The sequence below is a fragment of the Rhamphochromis sp. 'chilingali' genome (genome assembly GCF_963969265.1).
Source record: "Rhamphochromis sp. 'chilingali' genome assembly, chromosome: 1".
NCBI lineage: Eukaryota > Metazoa > Chordata > Actinopteri > Cichliformes > Cichlidae > Rhamphochromis > Rhamphochromis sp. 'chilingali'.
The window spans coordinates 4,642,514-4,665,439 of record NC_137929.1 but is presented as its reverse complement, the minus strand read 5'-3'; the positions used below and the strand labels follow the sequence as shown (position 1 = coordinate 4,665,439).

Sequence of the window (22,926 nt, the reverse complement as noted above, 5' to 3'; positions counted from 1 at the left end):
ACCGTCAGTGGGACATCGGGGGTGAGAAACACTATTTGGTATATAAAGACGGCCGCAAAGGTCTAAAGTAACGTGACAAATTAGGTTTAAGTTCGCCAAAAAGACCTATGTTTCAACCAGTTTTAGACGTAGCTGAAATTATCTCGTGACAAATTAGGTCTAAGTTCGCTAAAAGGAACTGTGTTTTGACCAGTTTTAGAAGTAGCTGAAATTACTTTGTGACAAATTGTAAAAGCGCGCAAATGTCCATGGAAAACTGAAACTGAAAGGAGAACTGAAAATAAAATAAAAAAAGAGGAAAAGAAAAAACAACTAGCAGCAGTGTGTCTGGAAGTAAGTTGATTTTACAGCACAATAAATTGCTGAACTACTTCCATTTTTGTGCATCCTGCAAGAGCCCATGTACTGGTGACAAAGGAAAAAGGTTGAGTTTCATCTCATAAAACTGATACCGCTTCACCGTTAGGGTGAAGTCGAAGGCCGTATCAGTAAACCATTCCTGAGTCGAGCGTGCTAGAGAAAGCTTTGCAGTTCTGTGAAAATGGGGAATCAGCCCATTAAACTCACTGCTGACGAGCAGTGGCTAGAAAAGACATGTCCAGGCGCCGGACAAATAAGTGCAAATAGGTGGAGAAATCCACGAAAAACAAAAAGCTGTAACTGGGAAGGGAAATGCAGCCCCTCAGCTGTTACCCAGCTGGGAGCTGCCCTAAAACAAGAGATTACATTAACAAAAGACCCAAAAAAGAAATTAAAAGGTAAGGAAGAGTATAGGTTTTTCCAAGCATGGAAAACTGAAACTGAAAGGAGAACTGAAAATAAAATAAAAAAAGAGGAAAAGAAAAAACAACTAGCAGCAGCTTTAATAATCCCTGATGATGAAACTACAAAACAAGCATGCACCGAACAAAGACCTCCATTAATAGACCAACAAAACTCTCTTTTAGACCCCTCCGTTAAACTTTCCGCACCAACTGTAGGAGAAAAAACCAGCATTACATCAAAACCTCATTTTAAACGATCTCCCATGTGGCTAAGACAGAGGAAAATCAAATTTGACAATGCATACGGGGATGCACAAACGCTGTTAGCTAAGCATGAAATAGATTTTCATCCATGAAGATCTGATCATGGCTCTGAAGAAGGGTGCAACAGTCGTGGTTCACACCCAGACCCACCACCACCATCATCTACATTAGCGTGTCAACTGAAATGTGAAGTGAAGATAATTCAGATGTAAAAGAGAGAGAAACTGATAATAAGGTGCGGCTGGAGATCAGTGAAGGGCATGTAAACACCTGATTGGCTGAGTAGATATCAGATCGACAGTTTCACAGTTTTCCCTGTGGATTATAACTTTAAGAAGATGTGACATTCATCAAGGAATCCTGCTCTCCGGATTATTTCCATGAACACTGAGCTGGATCACATCTACAGTGCTGGAAGTGCCCGTCTCACCACCAACCTCTCTGTGCACATTCACTTTTCAACCCTTTGTGAGACACTAAAGGTGTAAATCTGAGTATTTATCTATGTTAGTGCGAACACCTCTAATAGGTTGGTTTAGTCTTTCCAAGCCATATCTTCCCTTAGATCTGCGATCCAGGCTCCTAAAATCATCCTAGTTTAACAAGCACTACAATCTAGAGGAGAGCTGCACTAACAGGTGTGACTGATAAGATCTGACCTGCAAGGATACTCATGTTTATGTATATCAGGACAAGCAGGGAAGACCTGGGGCCCGTTCTTCGTACGTCGCTCACTACATCCAAGATCAAATGACACATCCAAGACCAAACCATCGCGCTAACCGTGAGCTCGCTAATCCGGTTCCCCGAACACACCTACTGTTGACGATTAGTACAGCTGGACGCAGTAATGTGACATCACTGGGTGTCGTAAAAGGGGCTACGCATCGATAGTAGAAACACTGATCGGCAACCCGCTGATTGGTCGGCGAAAATGTCGAAGGAGCGCGCTCGGTATTTTCCGGCAGCAGAGCAAGAACTCATGAGTGAGGGATTTCAGGAGTTTCAGAGTTTAATTAAAACGCAAGGGAACACTGCAAAGGCTGCAAAAGCAAGGAGAGAGGGCTGACAGAAAGTTGCTGACAAATTAAACTCGTAGGTAATTTAATAATAATAATAATAATAATGGATTGGGTTTATATAGCGCTTTCCAAGGCACCCAAAGCGCTTTACAATGCCACTATTCATTCACTCCCACATTCACACACTGGTGGAAGCAGCTACGGTTGTAGCCACAGCTGCCCTGGGGCAGACTGACAGAAGCCAGGCTGCCATATCGCGCCATCGGCCCCTCTGGCCAACACCAGTAGGCGGTAGGGTAGATGTATTATATTACACTATATTATCGAATATTACATGGCATTATATTATATTATAATATGTTATATTATATCCCCTTTCACATTAGAGCCACAACAGGACCCACTAGAACATGGGAACAAGTAAAAGTGGAATATAAGAATATTCTACAGAATGGTAATATTTATCTCTTATATTGCTTTTCGTCTCTTGGAAAGAGACCCTGAAATAATCTGTTTGTTTGTTCATAACAGCAACCAAGAAAAGGGCAGAGCAAAAAACGACAGGTGGTGGTCCTGCACCCCCTCGTCAACAAGTTGGTTAAGTGAATAATACCCTCACGGGAATATCGATATCTCTCAATGAGTACACTGTCGCACTGAGCTAAAGGATCCTGTCTATCCCGCAATATACGCTGGATTCTGAGGACTCTCCTTATCAATCTTGCACCTTCCGCAATGGGTGGCTCGCGTAAACGGACAGGACATGGCTGCGACAGACTTCCCAAATCCACCTTCGCTTTTATAGCCGTGGTCTCTCATCTTGATTACATGAAGTAATTTACAATTACTACTCTGAAATATGAATTACATCTGTAATAATCACATACATGTAATAGAATGTTAATAGTACATTTCCCTTTTTTAGGAAATGACCTGTATGTATCTGTGTGACATCAATACAAGGATCAAGTGCTGCATTATCTTTAGTTACATTGATGTTATTTATTTATGGTGAAACAGTGGTAAAATATCGCTGTTGCTTTCGTATAAATGAAGCGGACATACCTGCGTGGCCGCGATCTAATCCTGTTTACATAAAGTACGCTTACGGCTCTGTTGCTATGACAGCAAGTCCCGGATGAGCTTCGGGGAACCGAACGATCCAAGATCACGCGAAATCGTCAACAATCTAATCCAGCTAACTTACTTAGCGAGGTACGAAGAACGGGCCCCTGGACATCAACTCTGTCAGGCTGCCTGAGTCCTCTCACCCACATCAGCTCATCAACTCTAAACAGGAACGAGCAGCTCATTTCAAAATAAAAGGTTGGAATTGTAAAAAAAACCAAACAGAGCTCATAAACTGAAACTGATTTCATTTTTTCAGCTGGAACATTTTAGTTGTTCCTTTTTCAATACATACATAATTATATTTACAGTAAGTCTTATCATTCCCCTTTTCCCTGCCAGTCACCGCCAATGTTCCCTCTAATGTTTCATGTGTCTGAGCAAACACACAAACTCCCTGAGCGTCCCTTGGACCACTGTGAGCAACAGCAGACGTGTGCACTGTGGTCACGCCAGCATCTTATCCATCCAAGTTACATGGTTTATTAAAGTAATCAAATTACAGCATTTACATTTATGTTAGACTACTTTTAATTAACTGTTTTAGCCCACTTACAATGAAAATTAAAAACAACCTTGTTCATGACCTGTAGCATGTTAACACTATTGGAAGTAAAAATAACTTGAACTCCAATTTTGAAAACACAACTTTATTTTTTCTATTTTTATAAAGCTCTGACTTGTATTATGAGTCTGTGGTCTGGGAGAGAGTCTGTAACTCTGTCTGCAAAATACAGGATATAATGACCAATGTTGGGCAATTAATTATATAGTTGTTCAAAAAAGTAACTGAGTTTTGCAAACAACAAAGTTTGTTGCAATAAATACTGAATACTATCGTTGTTATAAACAACAATACTATTCAGGAAGAAAACCAAACATTGCAGATATTTTATCATAACTCTGGTTTTACGTGGCCGATCAACACAATTTAAAAACTGGTATAAAGTCCACACTTTTTCCCTCAGTTGCTCCGTCTGTCCTGCTCACATCTCCAATGGTTGTACACGTTGTCATTAACGTGGCTTCACCTCATCATCAGCCACTTTGCTCGCTATAACACCGGTGTTGGCACATAAGGACGCTGTCATAGCCTGTCAGCGACGTTGATTAGCTGCGTATATACGAATGTGAATCGCGTGATTGGCTGGACTATGGGATAAGGTGGCATCGTTCTAATCCCATATGGGAGCAGCCAGTCACTGACTAACACTGCAAAACAGAATTGTTAAAGTTTTAATTTTAATTTCAATTGAGATTTGATTTTTTTTTTGTGTGCAACACAGATTTTCTGTGTGCAGAGACATGCCAGCAGCGCGCAGTTGCACGAGCGCAGCTTAGAGGGAACATTGGGCACCACCACAGTTCACTTCAACAAAACTTTACTTCAGATTTGTTTTCATGTTTTGATCCAGTGATGAGAGCCGTTTCCCCCATGTCCAGTCCTTGTACTAAGCTAGGCTAAACATGTCCAGTGCCTGTCTCTGTGCAGCTTTTAATCTGATGTTAATAAGGTAGAAATGGAGGAAGAAGAAAATGACTTCATCAATCAACATGCAGCTACCAACCCAAATGGTGAGGTGGTGGTTAGTTATTACTGTTGTTTATGATCCCCTACATTATCCTACATTCAAATATATTCTCCAGCTACAATAGTGTTTGTGTTCCTAAAAGGATTTCATGAATGTGTTATTGTTCATGTCACATCTGTATGAAACAAAGAGGAAGTGAGGTTTATCCTTCATGATCACAAACTGTTCCAGCATGTAAACCTGAGATCTGTGTGGAGCAGCTGACCTGTACGATGTGCTCAACACAAACATTATTTACCATCAGTTACTGTGTGACTGAACCACGTGGGTGTATGAAACATCGCTTTTAGTTTTAATAGCACATGGCAACATTCAGACGTGAATCTATAAAGTAACACTTTGATTTGTTACAGTGAGGAGACTGTTGAAGGGAACGATGAGGGGAAACTGTAACAGCAGCAACAGAAACCAGGAGACAAAGCTGAGGTCTGGGTTCCTCTATGCTACACACAGCCTCCTGCTCCTGGACTTTAGAAAACACATAAATATCTCCAAGTACACTTACTTCAGAAACTCTATTAAACTCATTACAAGTTTACTTCAGCTTTAAATTACTCACAACATCAGCACACATGAGTAAACAAAGTAACTCACAGCTACTGTTCAAGTTTAGTCATCTTTAATACAAATATACCTCATTAATATTAATCTCACAGCTACCTGCTCATTGAACTGAACAATAATTCTGTTTGACCATTAAAACAAAATATGCGACTGTAAAAAAATGTTCAGACAGTAATTAAGAATCTCCTAAGCAATCCAAAGATAAAGAAAAGTTCACCTGCCAATTCTATAAAGCTTGGTTGTTTGTACAATAATATCATTTAATGATATGTTTGGATCCTGACCTGAGAGTTTCCAGTGTACAATGTGGACTCTGCAGTGCAGCAGACAGAAGCTTCACTCCTGAATCCCGCAGGTCATTGTTACTCAGGTCCAGCTCTTTCAGACTAGAGGACTGGGAGTTGAGAACTGAGGACAGAGCATCACAGCTTCTCTCTGAGAGGTTACAGCCACTCAGTCTGGAAGAAAACAAACAAACAATTAAATCAGTCAAATGAAACATTTTTAATGCCAGCATGTGTTAAGGTTCATTTATTGAGGAAGGAGAGTACAAACAACCATGGTCCAGAAGATCTTGGTCAAACAATAATTTTAATGAATACACGCGTGGGAAGACAGGAATTGATCTTCAACTTAATCAAAGCATACACAGATTTTTATGGCATCAGGGTTTGAATTAATGACGCCCCTTCATACGTCACAGACAGATTAGAATAGTTTCCAGACATTAGTCACAGTTACTAGTACATCTTGTACATATTTTAATAGCTATAAGCAGACATAGAACTTCTCTTTTCTATAACACCTTCCATACAAGGTAATAATCTTAAGCCCTCCGGGTCTCTGAGGCTAATTATTGACTCTGATCATCTGTTACCAAGTAGAATAAAATGCAACAGGTTTGCAACAAGAAGCTGGAAACATTGGGGCCTCTGCGCAGGCCTATTCCTAGATTATATGTACTGTAAGCATGCATTGCAGTTATCCTTCTATGTTCTAGTTTTCCCTCAGCATGGATCATCTGGACACTCTCACCAGTGAAGCTTAAGACCCTCAATGAACTGAACATCAACTCAAAATAAGCACGGATATGCATTGTGTATAAAATAGTTATAACTGCACCTGGAATACAAGGTTAATATAATAACTGTATGCATAACCATCTTAAGGCCTTCTTAACCCTTTAAGACCTACCATAGAACCAAGTCCGCCAGAGCTTATATTATATTTTTACATCCTTTGGAGCCATTTTTGGGAGCATTTCAAGTTGCTATACATCAATACAACCATTATAGCCCAAACTTTAATAATATGTCTGCATTAGGTGCATTGTAATTACATAAATTGCAAAAAAGTGCAATAAACTACAAAAAAATTGAAAATCGTTTTTGTTTTTTTAACATATATTTCTAGTTAGAGAAATTTAAGAGGCTTATCCCTCAAAACTGTAAATACAAAAAAGTTGCACAAACTAGTTTCCCACCACAAGAAATTTATTTTAAGTGTCTTCATATTTTCATTTTTGAAATACACCAATTCTTATATACTGCAGGAAAAACGAAAATAAATATTATAGTGCAAATTTGCAAAATAACAGCATATGCATCAAAATAAACTATTTCCAGCAGTGCAATATGAGTCCTAAGCATCCCAGAAACGACACAGAAAGTCATGAAGTCAAACATAACTTTTAAAAACACAAATATAAGCTCTTGAGGCCACGTTGGTAAAAAAAAAAAACTACATTTCCGCAAAATGACGTCACTTCCGGTTTCGGGCAGGTCATGCGGTCATGTGATAGTTCACACTGATGGACGTAGGAAGTTTTACAAACAGCTGATCGGATCGGCAAAGCGTGTTTCTGGAATATCATGTTTTTGTTGCTGCAAGTGATTTTTATGCAGTTTTTGCAAAGCTATATGTGGAAGGAAACTGTGACCTAGGACAAGCTGATGGCATAAGATGTAAGTAAAACTCCTCCAGTTTCATATGCAAAAAAAAATGATTGCGCTAGCTTACGTGGTTGCAGAGCTACCGGGATTTAAAAATAGTTATGCAAAACAGCTCCTCAGAATAACTTAAGACTCTGCTTTCACTTCTGCAAACTCTCTGCAAGCCTGCAGTTTCCTGTCAGCCTGTGACTTTAATCTTTCTGAAAGACACACACTGTTAAACCTCTGAATGCAATATAAATGCTGCAGATTATATTATTAATGCAATGGTAATGATGATGATTCTTTAACAATAGCCGTAAAATAATTTCCCTGCTCCACACATGCAATACAATTATTGGTTAACTAAATAGCTTCATTAAAACACAACTCTTCTTCTATATCAGCACTTACTCCTTGTAAGCTCCACCTGCTCCACCTTCTGAGTCAGAAGACATGAAAACAAACTGTAAATCTAGTAGAAACATGATTGGAAATCTTCTCAGATCCATTTGTACATTTAGAGCCTGATCCTGAAATATAGCAGCACGGACATTCACAGCAGCAAAGGGTTCTTGCTGATCTGAGCTGGCTTGGCCCTGGCTTACTGAAGATTAAAGAAAGCGGAATCAGCTGTTCAAAACCCCACAAGGCTGCCCGCTGTGACTGAAACAATGGGACGGGTCGTGACTTCTCAAAATGGGCTCATTGAACGCAGCACGGATAAGATCTTGAAGAAGCTCATGGTGAATCTGAATCTGAAAAGATTACAGAAGACGACTCTGTTCAGTAAATATTACGCTCATGCTGTCACGAAATACCAAAGGTAGGTAAAACTCTGGTTGTTGCAGCCATCCAGTATGACATGCTTTGTACTGTCCTGCTGCAGTTTGTGACACCTGGTTGATGAGTTGTGAAGGATGATGAAACAAACACTTCACTCAATGTTTGTCTTCTAAACTGGATGTAATTTGGGCAGCCGAGAGTTTTTCTTAATCTATCCCAGCTGCAAATAGGAACACAACAAATAAATAACTTTACCCACTTGGATCCTTATCATTCAAGATTGTGAAAAGATTCTCTACTCAGAGAATACTGGAGATTTTAGATGAGAGAGATGGAAGATGATGAAGGGGAAGAGTTTTCACAACTTGAGGCCTTTTGTCTTCACTGTATAGGACAAAGAAGACAGGAAGGGAGGGAGAAGTGAGGAGAATAACACACAGGAAATGGTCTTGGGCAGACTCAAACCAGGCCCTGGAGTCACGACTCTAACCTTCAGTGCATGGGTCACCTGCTCAGCCAGGTAAGCTACAGCAGTCAGCAGTGTGTGAGTTAATTTGAAGACAATGATGACTATAAGTCAGGTAAAAAAAATACTATCATCAACCAACAAGGGGAAAACAGTGAGCTTGAATGGCCAAGCTTTGACCAAGGGTGGCTCACTCCTCGGTCTTCTTGCACAAGGAGTGAACCACCCTGCATGGCCATCAATGTGGTGCAACCAAGGCCATCATACAGTACAGGCCATCCAAGCTGATTCTTAACTTTTCCTCCCAGATACCACCTTAGAAATCATCTAGATTAGGATATGTTGGCTGTTCTAGATCCAATCACAACAAACAGAGAGCTGTTGTGTGTCCAAGGTGAACAGGAAGAATATATACATGCATAAAGTCAATAAAGTCAGAAGGTTTGCTTTAGACTGTGCTGCAGTTTATCATCAAAGACAAACAGGCACCATGCTGCCAACAAATGGCATCAAGTCTGACTTGAGGTTATTTTGTTCTTTCTTTTAAATCAAGATTAAATTTTATAGCAACCAGGGAAGGTGTGCTTGAGGGGATATAGCTACAACAGCTGGTTTCAGACTGAAGATGAACTGAGGTGCTGCACCCAAGTCTGCAGGTTCAGGGATGGACAAACATCTGCTGAAACCAGATTGGAGTGAGAGGAGAGAGCAGGCCAACAACAACAAAGAAACAACAAACACACTGTGGAAGACCGAAGCAGAGTTTAGTTTAAAGTGGAACTAAGGATGTTTCTCTGGCTGCCAGGATTCACTGAGTAATTCAAATGCTTTCTTTAATGCAGGACCCACCATGCATGTAAAAGCAAGTGTTTCACCAACATTTGTGACTAAAAATAGACCTGCAGTAGAAATGTATCTAGGAGCATGCATGTGAATATAAAGTATCACAACATCAGGCACATGCAGCCTAAGTGTTTAAACAAAGACTGATAACATAACAGCAGCAGTGATGATCAGAGTTTATGGTGAATCCAGCGTCTCGAGTTCTGGAGGCATCAAAGAGGTCACAGTTGTATTGGAGAAATCCCAAAAATTTACAAATTCATAAAAAGACAAAGCCTGGTGAAATAAATTACTCACACAGTTGGATGTTAAAAGTAAAGACATGAGTACAAATGTACTCACAGAGCTTTGTTGGAGGCTTTGACCACTGGCAGCAGCCTCAGAAGAGCCTCCTCTGAAGCAGAGTATTTCTTCAGGTCAAACACATCCAGATCTTCTTCTGATGACAGTAAGATGAAGACCAGAGCTGACCACTGAGCAGGAGACAGTTCATCTGTGGAGAGACTTCCTGATCTCAGGGACTGTTGGATCTCCTCCACTAGAGAACGATCATTCAGTTCATTCAGACAGTGGAACAGATTGATGCTTTTCTCTGCAGACAGATTCTCATTGAGCTTCTCCTTGATGTACTTGACTGTTTCCTGATTGGTCTGTGAGCCACTTCCTGTCTGTGTCAGCAGACCTCGTAGGAGAGTCTGATTGGTCTGCAGTGAAAGACCCAGGAGGAAACGGAGGAACAAGTCCAGGTGTCCATTTGGACTCTGCAAGGCCTTGTTCACAGCACTCTGGTGAAGGAAATCTAGTTTTGTTATGTTATATATTCTAGAAAATATGGTGGTTGTTGTTTGTTCCTCTTCTATTACATCGATTCCAGAGTTGATGAAGGTCAGATGGACATGAAGAGCAGCCAGAAACTCCTGAACACTCAGATGGATGAAGCAGAACACCTTGTCCTGGTACAGTCCTCTCTCCTCTTTAAAGATCTGTGTGAACACTCCTGAGTACACTGAGGCTGCTCTGATATCGATGCCACACTCTGTCAGGTCTGGTTCATAGAAGATCAGGTTTCCTTTCTGCAGCTGATCAAAAGCCAGTTTTCCCAGAGATTTAATCATCTTCCTGTTCTTTTTATTCCAGTGTGGATCTGTCTCAGCTCCTCCATCATACTTGACCTTCTTCACTTTGGCCTGAACCACCAGGAAGTGGATGTACATCTCAGTCAGGGTCTTGGGCAGCTCTCCTCCCTCTCTGGTTTCCAGCACATCCTCCAGAACTGTAGCAGTGATCCAGCAGAAGACTGGGATGTGGCACATGATGTGGAGGCTTCGAGCTTTCTTGATGTGGGAGATGATCCTGCTGTCCTGCTCCTCATCTCTGAATCTCTTCCTGAAGTACTCCTCCTTCTGTGGGTCAGTGAACCCTCTGACCTCTGTCACCATGCCAACACAGTCAGGAGGGATCTGATTGGCTGCTGCAGGTCGTGTGGTTATCCAGAGGCGAGCAGAGGGAAGCAGTTTCCCCCTGATGAGGTTTATCAGCAGCACATCCACTGAGGTGGACTTTCTAGGGTCAGTTAGGATTGTAGTTTTGTGGAAGTCCAGAGGAAGTCGACACTCATCCAGACCATCAAAAATGAACACAACCTGGAAGTCTTCAAAGCTGCAGATTCCTGCTTCTTTGGTTTCAGTAAAGAAGTGATGAACAAGTCCCACCAAGCTGAACTTTTCCTCTTTCAGCACATTCAGCTCTCTGAAAGTGAATGGAAATATGAACTGGATGTCCTGGTTGGCTTCGTCTTCAGCCCAGTCCAGGCTGTATTTCTGTGTTAAGACTGTTTTCCCAATGCCAGCCACTCCCTTTGTCAGCACTGTTCTGATTGGTTCGTCTCTTCCAGGTGAGGCTTTAAAGATGTCTTCTTGTCTGATTGTTGTTTCTGGTCTGTCTGGTTTCCTGGATGCTGTTTCAATCTGTCTGACCTCATGTTCATCATTGACCTCTGCAGTCCCTCCCTCTGTGATGTAGAGCTCTGTGTAGATCTGATTCAGGAGGGTTGGGTTTCCTGCTTTAGCGATGCCCTCAAACACACACTGGAACTTCTTCTTCAGGGTGGATTTAAGGTTACAGTGACAAACTGCAGCTTGAAGTTCTGAATGAGAAGAAAAATAAACACTCAATTCCAAAAAGAACTAATCTTTAAAACATGTTGCTCCATCTTCCATCTCTGGAAAATGTTCATTCATCCAAAAGTTTAAATCTTTACAGAAATCCTCTTACTGCTCTGCAGACGGTCAGCCAGCTCCTCCTGCTTCATTCTCCTCAGGAAGTCCACTGTGATCTTCACAAATGCCTCTCTGCTGCTGCTCCTCTGACTCTCTAAGCATTCTGGGTAATCTGGACTCAGAACCTTCTGGATCTTCTTCAGCTCGTTCTTCACAAAAGTGATGATGTTGTCCTCCAGCAGCTGGAACAGAATATTTATGAATGAACTGTGGAGCAGGGAAATTATTTTACTGCTATTGCTAAATAATTGTCATCATTACCATTGCATTAATAATATAATCTGGAGTTTATATTGCATTCAGGGGTTGAACAGTGTGTCTTTCAGAAAGACTAAGTTGCAGGCTGACAGGAAGTTGCAGGTTTGCAGAGTGTGCCTTTTGCAGAACTGAAACCGAAAGCAGAGTCTAAGTGCAGGTTATTTTGAGGAGCATTTGAGGACGAGACACAGACAGTAGGAGGTGAAGAGGTGACACAAAGAGCATGTGAGGTCAACACATACACACATATTAGTTAGACTTATTTAGAGGAGAGATCAGTTATGTCTCGACAAGAAAGAGGAACAATTCACTTTAAGATAACGGAAAGTACCAGCCATGAAAATAGAAGATGATCTTCTGGGTTAAAAGTCTGATCTATGTATAAAATGTATCTGTGACGCATGAAGGGGCGTCAGTAAATCAAACCCTGATGCTATAAAATATCTGTTCATGCTTTGATTAAGTCGAGGACTACTGGCTGTCTGCGTACAGAGTGTCTTCCCACGCGTGTATTCATTAAAATCATTGTTTGACCAAGATCTTCTGGACCAAGGCTGGTTTGTACTCTCCTTCCTCAATTTTGAACCTTAACAGAACCAATCAGACTGAAATCACGTAATCATGAAAACATGTAAACACAAAGTGTGGATCATTAACCTGATGTTTCCACCTCTGATGAAGTCTCAGCTTTGTTTTTATACCACAGTAGTTTACACGGAGTTTGTAGTTGCAGAGAAAGACTCAAATCATTTGGAATTAAATGTTGTTCATTTACAAGGTTTAGAGGTTCTTTCAACAGTGAAATCCAAGATAAATAATCATGATTATAATATTTCTGACTGAGTCAAAACTGAATTTGTGAATCAGAACTGAATCATTGTAAAAATCACAAAGTACACAAAGTCTGTACTTGTGTTTAAGTAGAAGGACAACTACTACTATTAAAAACTACTCCAGTAAAAGTTTAAGTACTCATTAAACTTAAAAGTAATAGTAAAAAAGAAAGCAGCTCTTTGGACGTTTCTACTTTTAAGAAGTAGAAAGTTCAGATATTTGTTTAAAAATGTACGGAGTAAAAGTAAAAAATAGTTACTACTCAAGTAAACTACAGATACCTGCAAACAGTAATTAGATTATGTAATGAAGTATTTGTACTTTGTTCTCAGCCCTACAGACGATCCACTGGTCTACAAAGAGCTGCATGGAGATGACTGTGAACAGAACAGATGTAACAGTAGTTGTTGTACATGTACAGACCATAAATATGGAGTCCAGCTGTGTTTGATGCTGCTGGGCAGACTGACCACTGGGAACCTCTGAGCTCTGCTGGTCCACTCTGTGGAGGAACCATGAAGGATTAGATCAACACAGGATAAAGATCCAGGAGTTTCTGCTCAAATAACTTCATCTGTGTTGTAGAGACCCACCCTTTGGCACATCCCAGCACACCCACTCACTTCACCAGATGCACCTTGTTTAGTTCTCTCACCTTTGATTGGGTGTGGTGCTTGTCCTCGATTGCACTCACCTGTCACACATTACAGTGGGGCAAAAAAGTATTTAGTCAGCCACCGATTGTGCAAGTTCCCCCACTTAAAATGATGACAGAGGTCAGTAATTTGCACCAGAGGTACACTTCAACTGTGAGAGACAGAATGTGAAAAAAATGTGAAATGTGAATGTGAAAAAAAAATCCATGAATTCACATGGTAGGATTTGTAAAGAATTTATTCGTAAATTAGGGTGGAAAATAAATACTTTTTTGCCCCACTGTATATAAGGACTGCATTCACTTTTGGCTCACTCTTTCTTCACTTCCACACGGGGCGGCAGCTGAGCTGTGGCAGTCCATGTGTGTCTTTGTTTCCTTCCTTCTTTGCCTTATTTATTTGAGAATAAAAGGAGAACCCTGAGAATAATTCTGAATTAGATGGCTGCTTATTCTTATTCTAACCGGATGAGCCCATGATGCTGATTGCTTAAGCCCTGAACCTTCCTTCCTTCGAAACAATCTGAATCACGTTTGTCGAGTTTTAGAGTCTCAGATTCTGAAGATATATTTTCTGTTTTCTATGAACTTTCTTTCATCAGTGATGGAAGTGATGATGTTGCAGAAGCTCAGAGGAAACTTTGAGAAAACTGTGATGAACCATCAACTAATGCTCTCAGGAGGCCAAAGGTCCCTGAATGTAACTGTGCAGTAGATTAATCGAGTGTTTGAAACCTGACCACTTCCATATGTTTTCATTCTAACACAAGAAGTCCTTTTCTCATTGCTTTGATTTGAGTTTTCATTTGAGTTTTCTGAGTCTCGTATTTGGAGTAGAGTCTAATCAATGATCTGACAGAAGAACATTAAAAAGGATTTAGCAGTGCTGTCAAAATTAACATGTAGGGTTAGGGTTAGGGGTTCATCTGTTATCATGATTAACATGATAAAAACCTTTAACACGACACATCTGGAGTGCAGAACGACTCAAAATCCCTGAAATGTTTCTATCAACGCACTTTGGGCAGTTTGTCCAAGTAGAGTTACCTTTGCACACGTGCAGATGTGCAGCACATCTGTTAGTGACGGCAGCTGAACCAATCAGCTCAATATGGAAGATTATAAACACACACTGACCTCTCGATAGAAAGTTTGAGCATTAAAAAAATAACAAGACGGACCAGCCGACCAACATGAAGGATTCTGCACATCGTGACAGAAGGAATTTTCTTTTCACCGAAGCACTTCCATCTTAAAATATCACAACAATGCAAAGCACTGATGACACAACTGCCAAGTGGACAAACTGCAGACCTGTTAGTGTTGTTAATAACATAGTTTTGGTTCCTCGTGTCAAAGACTTGAAGAAGAGTGACAGAGTGTGTTAGACTGCTGCAGGATCAGTGCCACCTCCACAGACCTGTGAAGAAAATGATTGTTTGACAGATGGGCTCAGATTCAGGATCAGCTGAGGAGTTTGTGGCTGACAGAATCCTGCACGTACAGAGCAGAGCCCATCATTAGCATGCAGGACTGTCCCTGGGGGGGTCGGCTCATTCAGGAGGTTAATCAATGTTTATGTAACCCACCTAAAATTTGCCTCATGAAAATGAACTGCTGTTCCCAAAGAATGTCAGTAGGTGGCACTATGAGATTGTTTAGTCCTTGTGAACTTGAGTTGAGAACTATAGACAAGGAGAATAGCGCTAAGGCTACGTATGCTGGTCGGAGCTACTCACCGAGTTTTTCTTTAATCCTTGTTCAAGAAAAAGGTTATGTGTGAAGACACAAATTGGATTTTACTTTTCCGCTTGTTGGGAAGCGCGGACACTTTTTGTTGATGCTGATGTACCTCTGTTTTTGTGTTTTTTGTTCATTTCCGGTTGTTTTTTTTGTTGGAGTCTAAAGTTGCGAGCCAGGATTCCGGATCCCCAGCTGCGATGCAGGAAAGATTTCCAGCCTATTTAGAAGTGACAACTGCGTTACTTCTTGACAGATAAGCTTATGAGATCTCAGAACAATACACTACCCGGGTAGTACTACTAACATTAACACTATACACACACACTCACACACCTGAACTGAAAAGACTGAAAAGAACTCTGAACACTGAACTCTGGACTCTAAACTGAATACACAGACTGACAAATATGGACAATTGGAACTGTTGTGAACTGTTGAATGACTGTTTTTGGTTTTGTTGACTGTTCTTTTAGCTGTGTGTCATTCGCTCCTTAGTCGATTCCTAGAGACCATAAGCCAAAGATCCTAACTTTCTCTACATTCAGTAGTGGTAAAGAATCGTGTGTTACATTTACATGTTCAATAAACATGTTAAGTGTGTAAATTTGCCCTTTTCTCTCGAGTCTGTTTGCTCATGAAATGAAATTTGATTCGTTTACATTAAAAATGATGTTTAATGGTGATTCATCCAAATTAATCCACAGTAACCCTGTGATGAGTCTGATTAAACATTTTCATTAACAGCAGTAATATAGATTATATATTATTATATATTAGTGCACACTTAGCTTTTAGTATATATGTTTGTTACAAAGTTGTATTTACAGCAGAGAAGCTGAGTTAAAGACTGAAAACTATTCAAAGTCTCTTTGAATTGAAGCATTTAACATTCTTTGTGTTTATTCTGCATTGACTTCATTATATGGTGTAAACGTCTGTTACAGGCTTAAATATAAAGTTGGAAAAATGTAACTGCAGCTATTGATCAAGTAATTGTGATTAATCAGGATTAATGACAGAAGATTGTGTCATTAATTAGTCATGTTTTAATCTACTGACAGCACTAGTGTTCACTCTGGTGCCTCCAACTGTTTTACGCCCTTTCAACACCTTCGTGGTCAAAAGTGTACACGCACAAAATCTACAATAAAATCCTCACGCAGCAATAGGACAGACACACAATCCATTTATCTCTGTGTCTCAAACACACACACGTGTATTCAAAGCCTCGATTTGTTCATATTTCATCTGTTGTGTTTTTATCTTCAGCGTTTTCAGTGTTGCTGCATTTACACCAAAAATGTTTCCATTGATGAATCAGATTGATTTGAATGTGTTTCATCCATACAAATCCCTCCCTGGTGGTCACATGACTCTATAACATAACAGGAGTCATGTGACAAGAGTTTCATGCTGTAAAATGTCACAATGGTTGAATGTGGTGGAGTAAAAATGTGAGATATCAGCTACTTTTCTTCAATATGAAATGTTTGCAGGGCCTGACAGGAAGTGGACGGACGCTCTGATCACTTCCTGTTTGCTGAAGTGGGTTTTCAGTTGTTTAGAAACCAAAGGCTTGTTTTAAAAGACAGTTTAAATGGGACTGAGGGAACGACGTGTTTGTAGTTTATATCCAACAACATCGAGCAGTTTAATCAAAGAGTTCATGTTGCTAACAGCTCACCTCTCTGCAGCAGACACAGGCTGGACTTTAAATTCAATGGGAAGATCTTTAGACCGGTCACTCTGTAAGGACACAGATCTGGGTGGAGGTCGAGGTGGGTTCCTGTGAATAATGATGCAGCAGTGATGTGAGTGCTGAGCTGTGACATGGAGAAGAGTCATGGACAGTTAGAGATGGTCATCTCACCTCTGAGCTTTGGTCTGGCTCTCATGTTCCCCACACAGAGTGCTTTTAGAGGGAGGGGCTCCCTCCTCTCTGTCCTCACACTGATCCATGCTGCTCAATTCAGCTCACACACACTTTCTACCTGCAGAGGAAACACAAATCATTCATGTGCACATCAGCTGAAATCCTCCTTTCATCATGTGTGCTGTCCAAATATCAGCTGCTTCTTTCCTGCTTCATCTCAGTGTCAGCTGGATGCAGTCAGACAGCAGTGTGAGGCAGAGGAAGCTGCCATCAGCTGCTCTGCTATCAGTCCACTAGATGGAGCCTGAAGCACACACGATGCATTCACTGACACACACTGATTCACTGTGACTGGAAGCTTCAGTCAGTCCAACACGTGTGAACAACATTTTAAACATTTCAGCTGATCCAGGATTCAAAGAGGATCAGCAGAGTTAAAGCTTCACACTAATTCTTCCTGCTGAGTTTGCAGAGAACTGCACACACACTGATTCACTGCTAATGAGAAGCTTCTTCCATCCAGTAATTCATCATCCATCAGCTCTGCTGCTGCTCTCAGTCCTGGACTCTGATCACACACTAAAAGCAGCTTTTTAACTCGTGTCTGTAAGAACTCTTAGTGTTAGCTTAGTGTTAGCTTAGCTTTAGCTTAGTGTTAGCTTAGTGTTAGCTTAGCATTAGCTTAGTGTTAGCTTAGTGTTAGCATGCTGTGTGCTAGCTTAGCGTCAGAGCTCTGCAGGTGTCTCGTGTGTAAATATTAATCACAGTGACAGTAAAGGAGGTAAAGGGCTGTGACGTCATCACGTACACTGCGTCCTCTGTGGGCTCTGAGTGAACTCAAAGTACAAACTACAAGTACACAAACACGAACGTAGCTCAGAGTGGCGGACACACTCGGCCTCGTTGGTCCAGCTGTGAGTCCGTTACCGTGAACTATGGAGCGGCAGATTTGTGCTGAACTAAGCTGCACACAGCTGATGTTAGCCAGGAAACATTACACACTGACTTTAATGGAGAGACCGGAAATACAAACACACACAGTTTGTTGTGTGAAGAAATCAAACACGAGCTGAACAAACAGTAAAGTTCCTAAAGACAAACTGTTAAAGGAGGAAACAAAGCAAACTTACAGTTTCTTCACACACCAACAACAAGCTCCACTCCACATCTGGACACTAAACATTGACACACAGGTGAGCTGCTTCCTGGAAGGAGGCGGGACTCCACCTGAAACTCAGCACAGGTGGGAGGGGCTCAGCTCTGTGTGTGCTGATGTGTTAACTTTAAAAATATGCCGTCTGACTGCTCAGACTGAGTCAGAGTAAAGTTCACATGCTGACGTGTGGAGACATGAAACCTTGTTGTAGCTGCAGGTGTGAACACACTGATCCCAGATCAGCTCTGCTGTATTTGTAACATGAACATTTCTGCTGCAAAGCTTCAAATGTTCAGCATGTTTCTCTGTTTCCAGTCTATAGATCCAGTCACACTTTCTACCTTCACCTGTGCAGTAAAGACTGAGAGCAGAGCTGAAACCAAGCGTCCAATCAGTGAGCAGCATCAACACCTGAGCTTCATTCAGACTCTGTTATTGAAGATGTTGTTGGTACAAAGTTCATCTGCTGCTCACATGAATCCATGAAAGATTTATTTCACTGATGTTTCTTCAAAGCTCATTTCAACCTGTTGAAGTCATGAATGAAAGTGCAGACTGAGAGTGGATCACATGATGTTTGAGGTGTGTCATGTGACATGTTCAGTATTGTCACACATGTCTAGATTGTCCCTGATATCATAACTGCTCAAACACTGATGATTATATTTGAAGAATTATTCCTGATGGCAGCAAAGTTTGAATGGAGCTCTCTGTCTGTGCTGATTTGTCGCCCTCTGGAGGTCAAAGCACAAACTGCATGATGTCACTGTAACCACCACAGAGACAGGAAGTGTTTTTATGACTGAAACACTGAAATGATGCTAACGGCTGTCGTTAGGCTCACTGACAGCAGTGCTGATGTGTTCATGTCAAACACTGGCTCAGGTCAGACTCCTTCATCCTTCTCCAGCGTGAGGCCGCCCTCAGACCCACAGGAGCTCTGACCTTTGACCTCCTGACCCTAACCATTTTAGTCTTGTTGCATCTTTAAATGCAAATCCATCAAACTGTAGCCGAGCAAAAGAAGCTGGAAGCTGTTCTATGAATGATGTTGTTGAAGGAGCTTGGAAAGAAAAGCGTCTGGACTTCTTTAAGTTGCTTGAAGAGGGACATGGACGTCTTAACGCCCACTCACATCCTGGGACATTTGATCACAGGAAATCACATGATAGCGTGGGACTAGATCTCACAGTGGGTTCACCCAAAACCTTGGCTGATTGAGACCCACACCCGTTCTCACACCGTGGCTTGTGTGATTAGGTAGAGGATCAACAGGGGCTCCGTGTCCCTGAATTTAATCTGAATCTAAACACACCGTGCACAATGCCAAGTTAGATAAGGGTTAAAAGAACAAGATAAGAATAAATAAAAAGATAAAATAAGGATAAAAAATAACTTAAAAAAATAAAATAAAAAGATAAATAACTGCAAATAAGTACAAATAAGTAACTGAAGACACGTGTGGTCTGCAGATGTCGATGTACATGGATGTACATGGAGTTTAATGTGCAAAATGAACTTAGTGTGCAAAGTGACCTGATGTGCAAACTGCAGTTTGAGGTCGGTCAGCTGTTCAGGATTCTGATAGCAGTGGGAAGATGGAGTTGTTGAGTCTGGATGTTCTAGATTTCACACTTCTGAACCTTCGTCTCGAGGGCAGAGGTGTGTCTCTGCTCTGGACTCTGTGATGGTAGCTGCTCTGCAGAGAGGGCAGCGGGGTCCTGATGATCTTCTCCACAGTTGTTATCACTCTCTGCAGGCGTTTGCGGTTTGCAGTAGTGCTGCCGTACCATGCAGTGATGCAGCTGGTCAGGCTGCTCTCCACAGTGCAGCTGTAGAACCTGCTGAGGATCTTGGCCAACATACCAAATTTCCTCAGCCTCCTCAGGAAATACAGCAGCTGCTGAGCCTTCTTGACCAGCTGTGTGAGTTTGAGTCCCTCACTGACTCAAACTCCTTCAGTGACACTTGCAGCCTTGCAGATTAGTTTGCTGATCCTGATGCATCTCTGCAGCTGATGCTGTCCCCCAGCAGACAACAACAACATAGATGCTCTCACTAGTCCACTTTACCCTCTAATTGTCATGGTCCGGGTGAGCACGGGGTTTTTCCACTCCGCTGGGTTCTACCTTCAGGCAGAGACTCCAATCAGCTTCCACACCTGGTTCCAATCAAGTCACCTGCATATAAGACCAGCATTCACAACAGACCTCTGCCAGATCTTCTGCTAACCCATGACCCACCTGGCAGTCACGTTTCCCGAACTACTCTCATCTCCGCCTGGACGCTGGTTCTGTCATCTGGTTTCTTCCTCTCCACCATCGGACTACACCTGCCTGCCTCCCTGCCAAGTCCCTCACTCCACGCATATTCTGGATCCTCTCTGGACACTCCTCACCCGGAACCCCCTGGACACCCCTTCCTCGCATGACACTTTAAACCTGCAACGCGTAAGCCCTAACCTCCATAGCCTAACCCTGCAGCTGTGATTCACTGGACTGCCACTGACTACTTGTCTCTTCTCATTATAGTGACTGCGTACCTCCATCCAAGCCGCTGCCCCTTTTTTCCATCCGTGAAATCCAGCACCTAGCCATAGCACTCAGTTTCATGTTCACAGTTTGGCCTCACAGTTCACAGTTCATAGCATTTCATAATTCATAGCATTCATAGTCTCCTGTTGTGTAATTTCACTAGACACTTGTAAATAAAGCACTGTGTTCACGCCCGTTTGCCTCCCACTGTGTCTGCATTTGAGTCCACACCCACAGCCGGGCCTTCTCGGCCGTAACAGTAAGATCTGGCCACAATATGGACTCAGCAGACGCAGAGCGGACAGCCATTCAGAAACAAGGTGCAATCCTAGGTCACCACGAGCAATCCATTCAATATCTCCTGGCGTCACAGAAAGACCTTGGTGAGGGACAGGCTAAGATCTTTGCTGCCCTAGAGACTCTACAAGCTAACCTCGCTTCCGTGCCGCGTCCTGCCCCCGAACCCGCGCCCCCCGCACAAGACACACAGCCATCCACTTCGTCCCCTGCCTCGGCTTACGCGCTCCAAAGTGGGCCGATTTTTCGCGACGCATCATCCCCGGAGCCCGAACCTTTTTCTGGGGATCCGGGGAGCTGCACGGGGTTCCTACTTCAGTGCGATCTGGTATTTGGCCGCTCACCGCGCACCTTCATTGACAACGCCACTCGGATTTCCTATTTCATAGGGAAATTACGGGACCGTGCTCTAAAATGGGCAGAAGCATACCTGTCAAGCCATCCCCTGCGAACTTGCTCTTATGATGACTTCCTGGGTGAGTTTAAAAAGACATTCACTCATCCTGTCTCTGAGGGCAGTTCGGCCCGTAAGTTGTTAAAGCTGCGCCAGGGTCGCCGTAGTGTTGCTGATTACCTCATAGATTTTCGAACGGCCGCCGCGGAGACGGGGTGGCCAGATCACGCGTTGCAGGGAATCTTTCTACAGTCCCTGAATGATAACATGAAAGATCAGCTTGCTTCACGGGATGAGCCCGCTACGTTTGAGGAGTTAGTCTCCCTTTCTCTCCGTATTGACATCAGGCTGAGAGAGAGGGAGAATGAAAGGAACTACAAACCCCAACGTCCCCTCCTCCGCCCACTTCCGTGTTCGTTTACGCCAGCCCCACCCTTAATGCAGTCGCCTGTGTCGGCCGCCTCTCCCTCCGTCGTGGACGCGGCGCCGGAACCGATGCAGATCGGCCGCGCTCAGCTGCCGCCGGAGGAGAGAGAGCGTCGCTTTCGTGCACGCGCGTGTTTTTATTGCGGGTCGACAGAACATTTAATCGCAGCATGTCCCAAGAGGGGAAAAGGGCCAGCCCGCCAGTAGATTCGGGGATACGGGTGGGCGGTTCTCATAGTGATGATAAACCCCGTTTGCTTCTCACAGTCAGTTTAGTTATCAACCGTGCCACGCACACCTTTCAGGCCCTGGTCGACTCCGGTTCAGAGCAAAACCTAATCAGTTTTGACCACGCCACACGGTTAGGATTGCACCTTGTGCCTTTAGATCCGCCCATTTCTGCGAAAGCACTTAATAACCAGGTCTTTGCACAAATAACTCACCACACTGAGCCAGTGACTGTAATCACTTCAGGAAATCATAGGGAGGAGCTCACTTTCTTCGCCCTCTCATCGCCTGACACTCCCCTCACATTCGGCTACCCTTGGTTAAAGCTACACAATCCACACTTGGATTGGTCTGGACGGAAGATAATAAGCTGGAGTGTATTCTGCCATGCTAATTGTTTGAGGTCGGCGTGTCCCCCGGGCCCCGAGGAGCCCTATGCGTTGGAAGAAACAACCCCCGATCTCACTGGTGTGCCCATGGAATATCACGATTTCAAAGAGATTTTTAGTAAGAGTAAGGCGCAAGCTTTGCCGCCTCACAGACAATATGACTGTGCCATAGACCTTCTCCCCGGTGCTCCTTTGCCCTCCAGTCGATTATACAACATATCTAAACCAGAACGTGTTGCTATGGAGAAGTACATCAGAGAGTCACTTGCTGCTGGAATAATTCGACCGTCGTCTTCACCTGTTGCTGCCGGATTCTTCTTTGTGGGTAAGAAGGACGGGTCGCTACGACCATGTATTGATTTCCGTGGTCTCAACGACATAACTATAAAGAATAAATACCCATTGCCACTCATCAGTTCTGTGTCAGAGTCCCTGCAAGGCGCCACTATCTTCACTAAGCTGGATCTTCGTAATGCTTATCATTTGGTTCGCATTAGGCA

The 22,926-nt window shown here is 42.6% G+C and overlaps 1 protein-coding gene across 1 annotated transcript in view; it reads right to left on the bottom strand.

The window, feature by feature from the left end:
- Positions 1–18,183, bottom strand: part of LOC308402511 (NACHT, LRR and PYD domains-containing protein 12-like) — a 71,638-nt gene extending 53,455 nt beyond the window's left edge. The window contains exons 1-7 of the mRNA XM_080891413.1: positions 18,133–18,183; positions 17,000–17,120; positions 16,814–16,915; positions 13,053–13,233; positions 11,731–11,788; positions 9,703–11,506; positions 5,619–5,792 (exon numbers count right to left, since the gene is read on the bottom strand). Of these exons, the coding sequence (XP_080747539.1) occupies positions 5,619–5,792; positions 9,703–11,506; positions 11,731–11,788; positions 13,053–13,233; positions 16,814–16,915; positions 17,000–17,088 (2,408 nt within the window). The 5' untranslated portion in view covers positions 17,089–17,120; positions 18,133–18,183. The remainder of the gene's footprint in view (positions 1–5,618; positions 5,793–9,702; positions 11,507–11,730; positions 11,789–13,052; positions 13,234–16,813; positions 16,916–16,999; positions 17,121–18,132) is intronic.
- Positions 18,184–22,926: the final 4,743 nt, after the last annotated feature.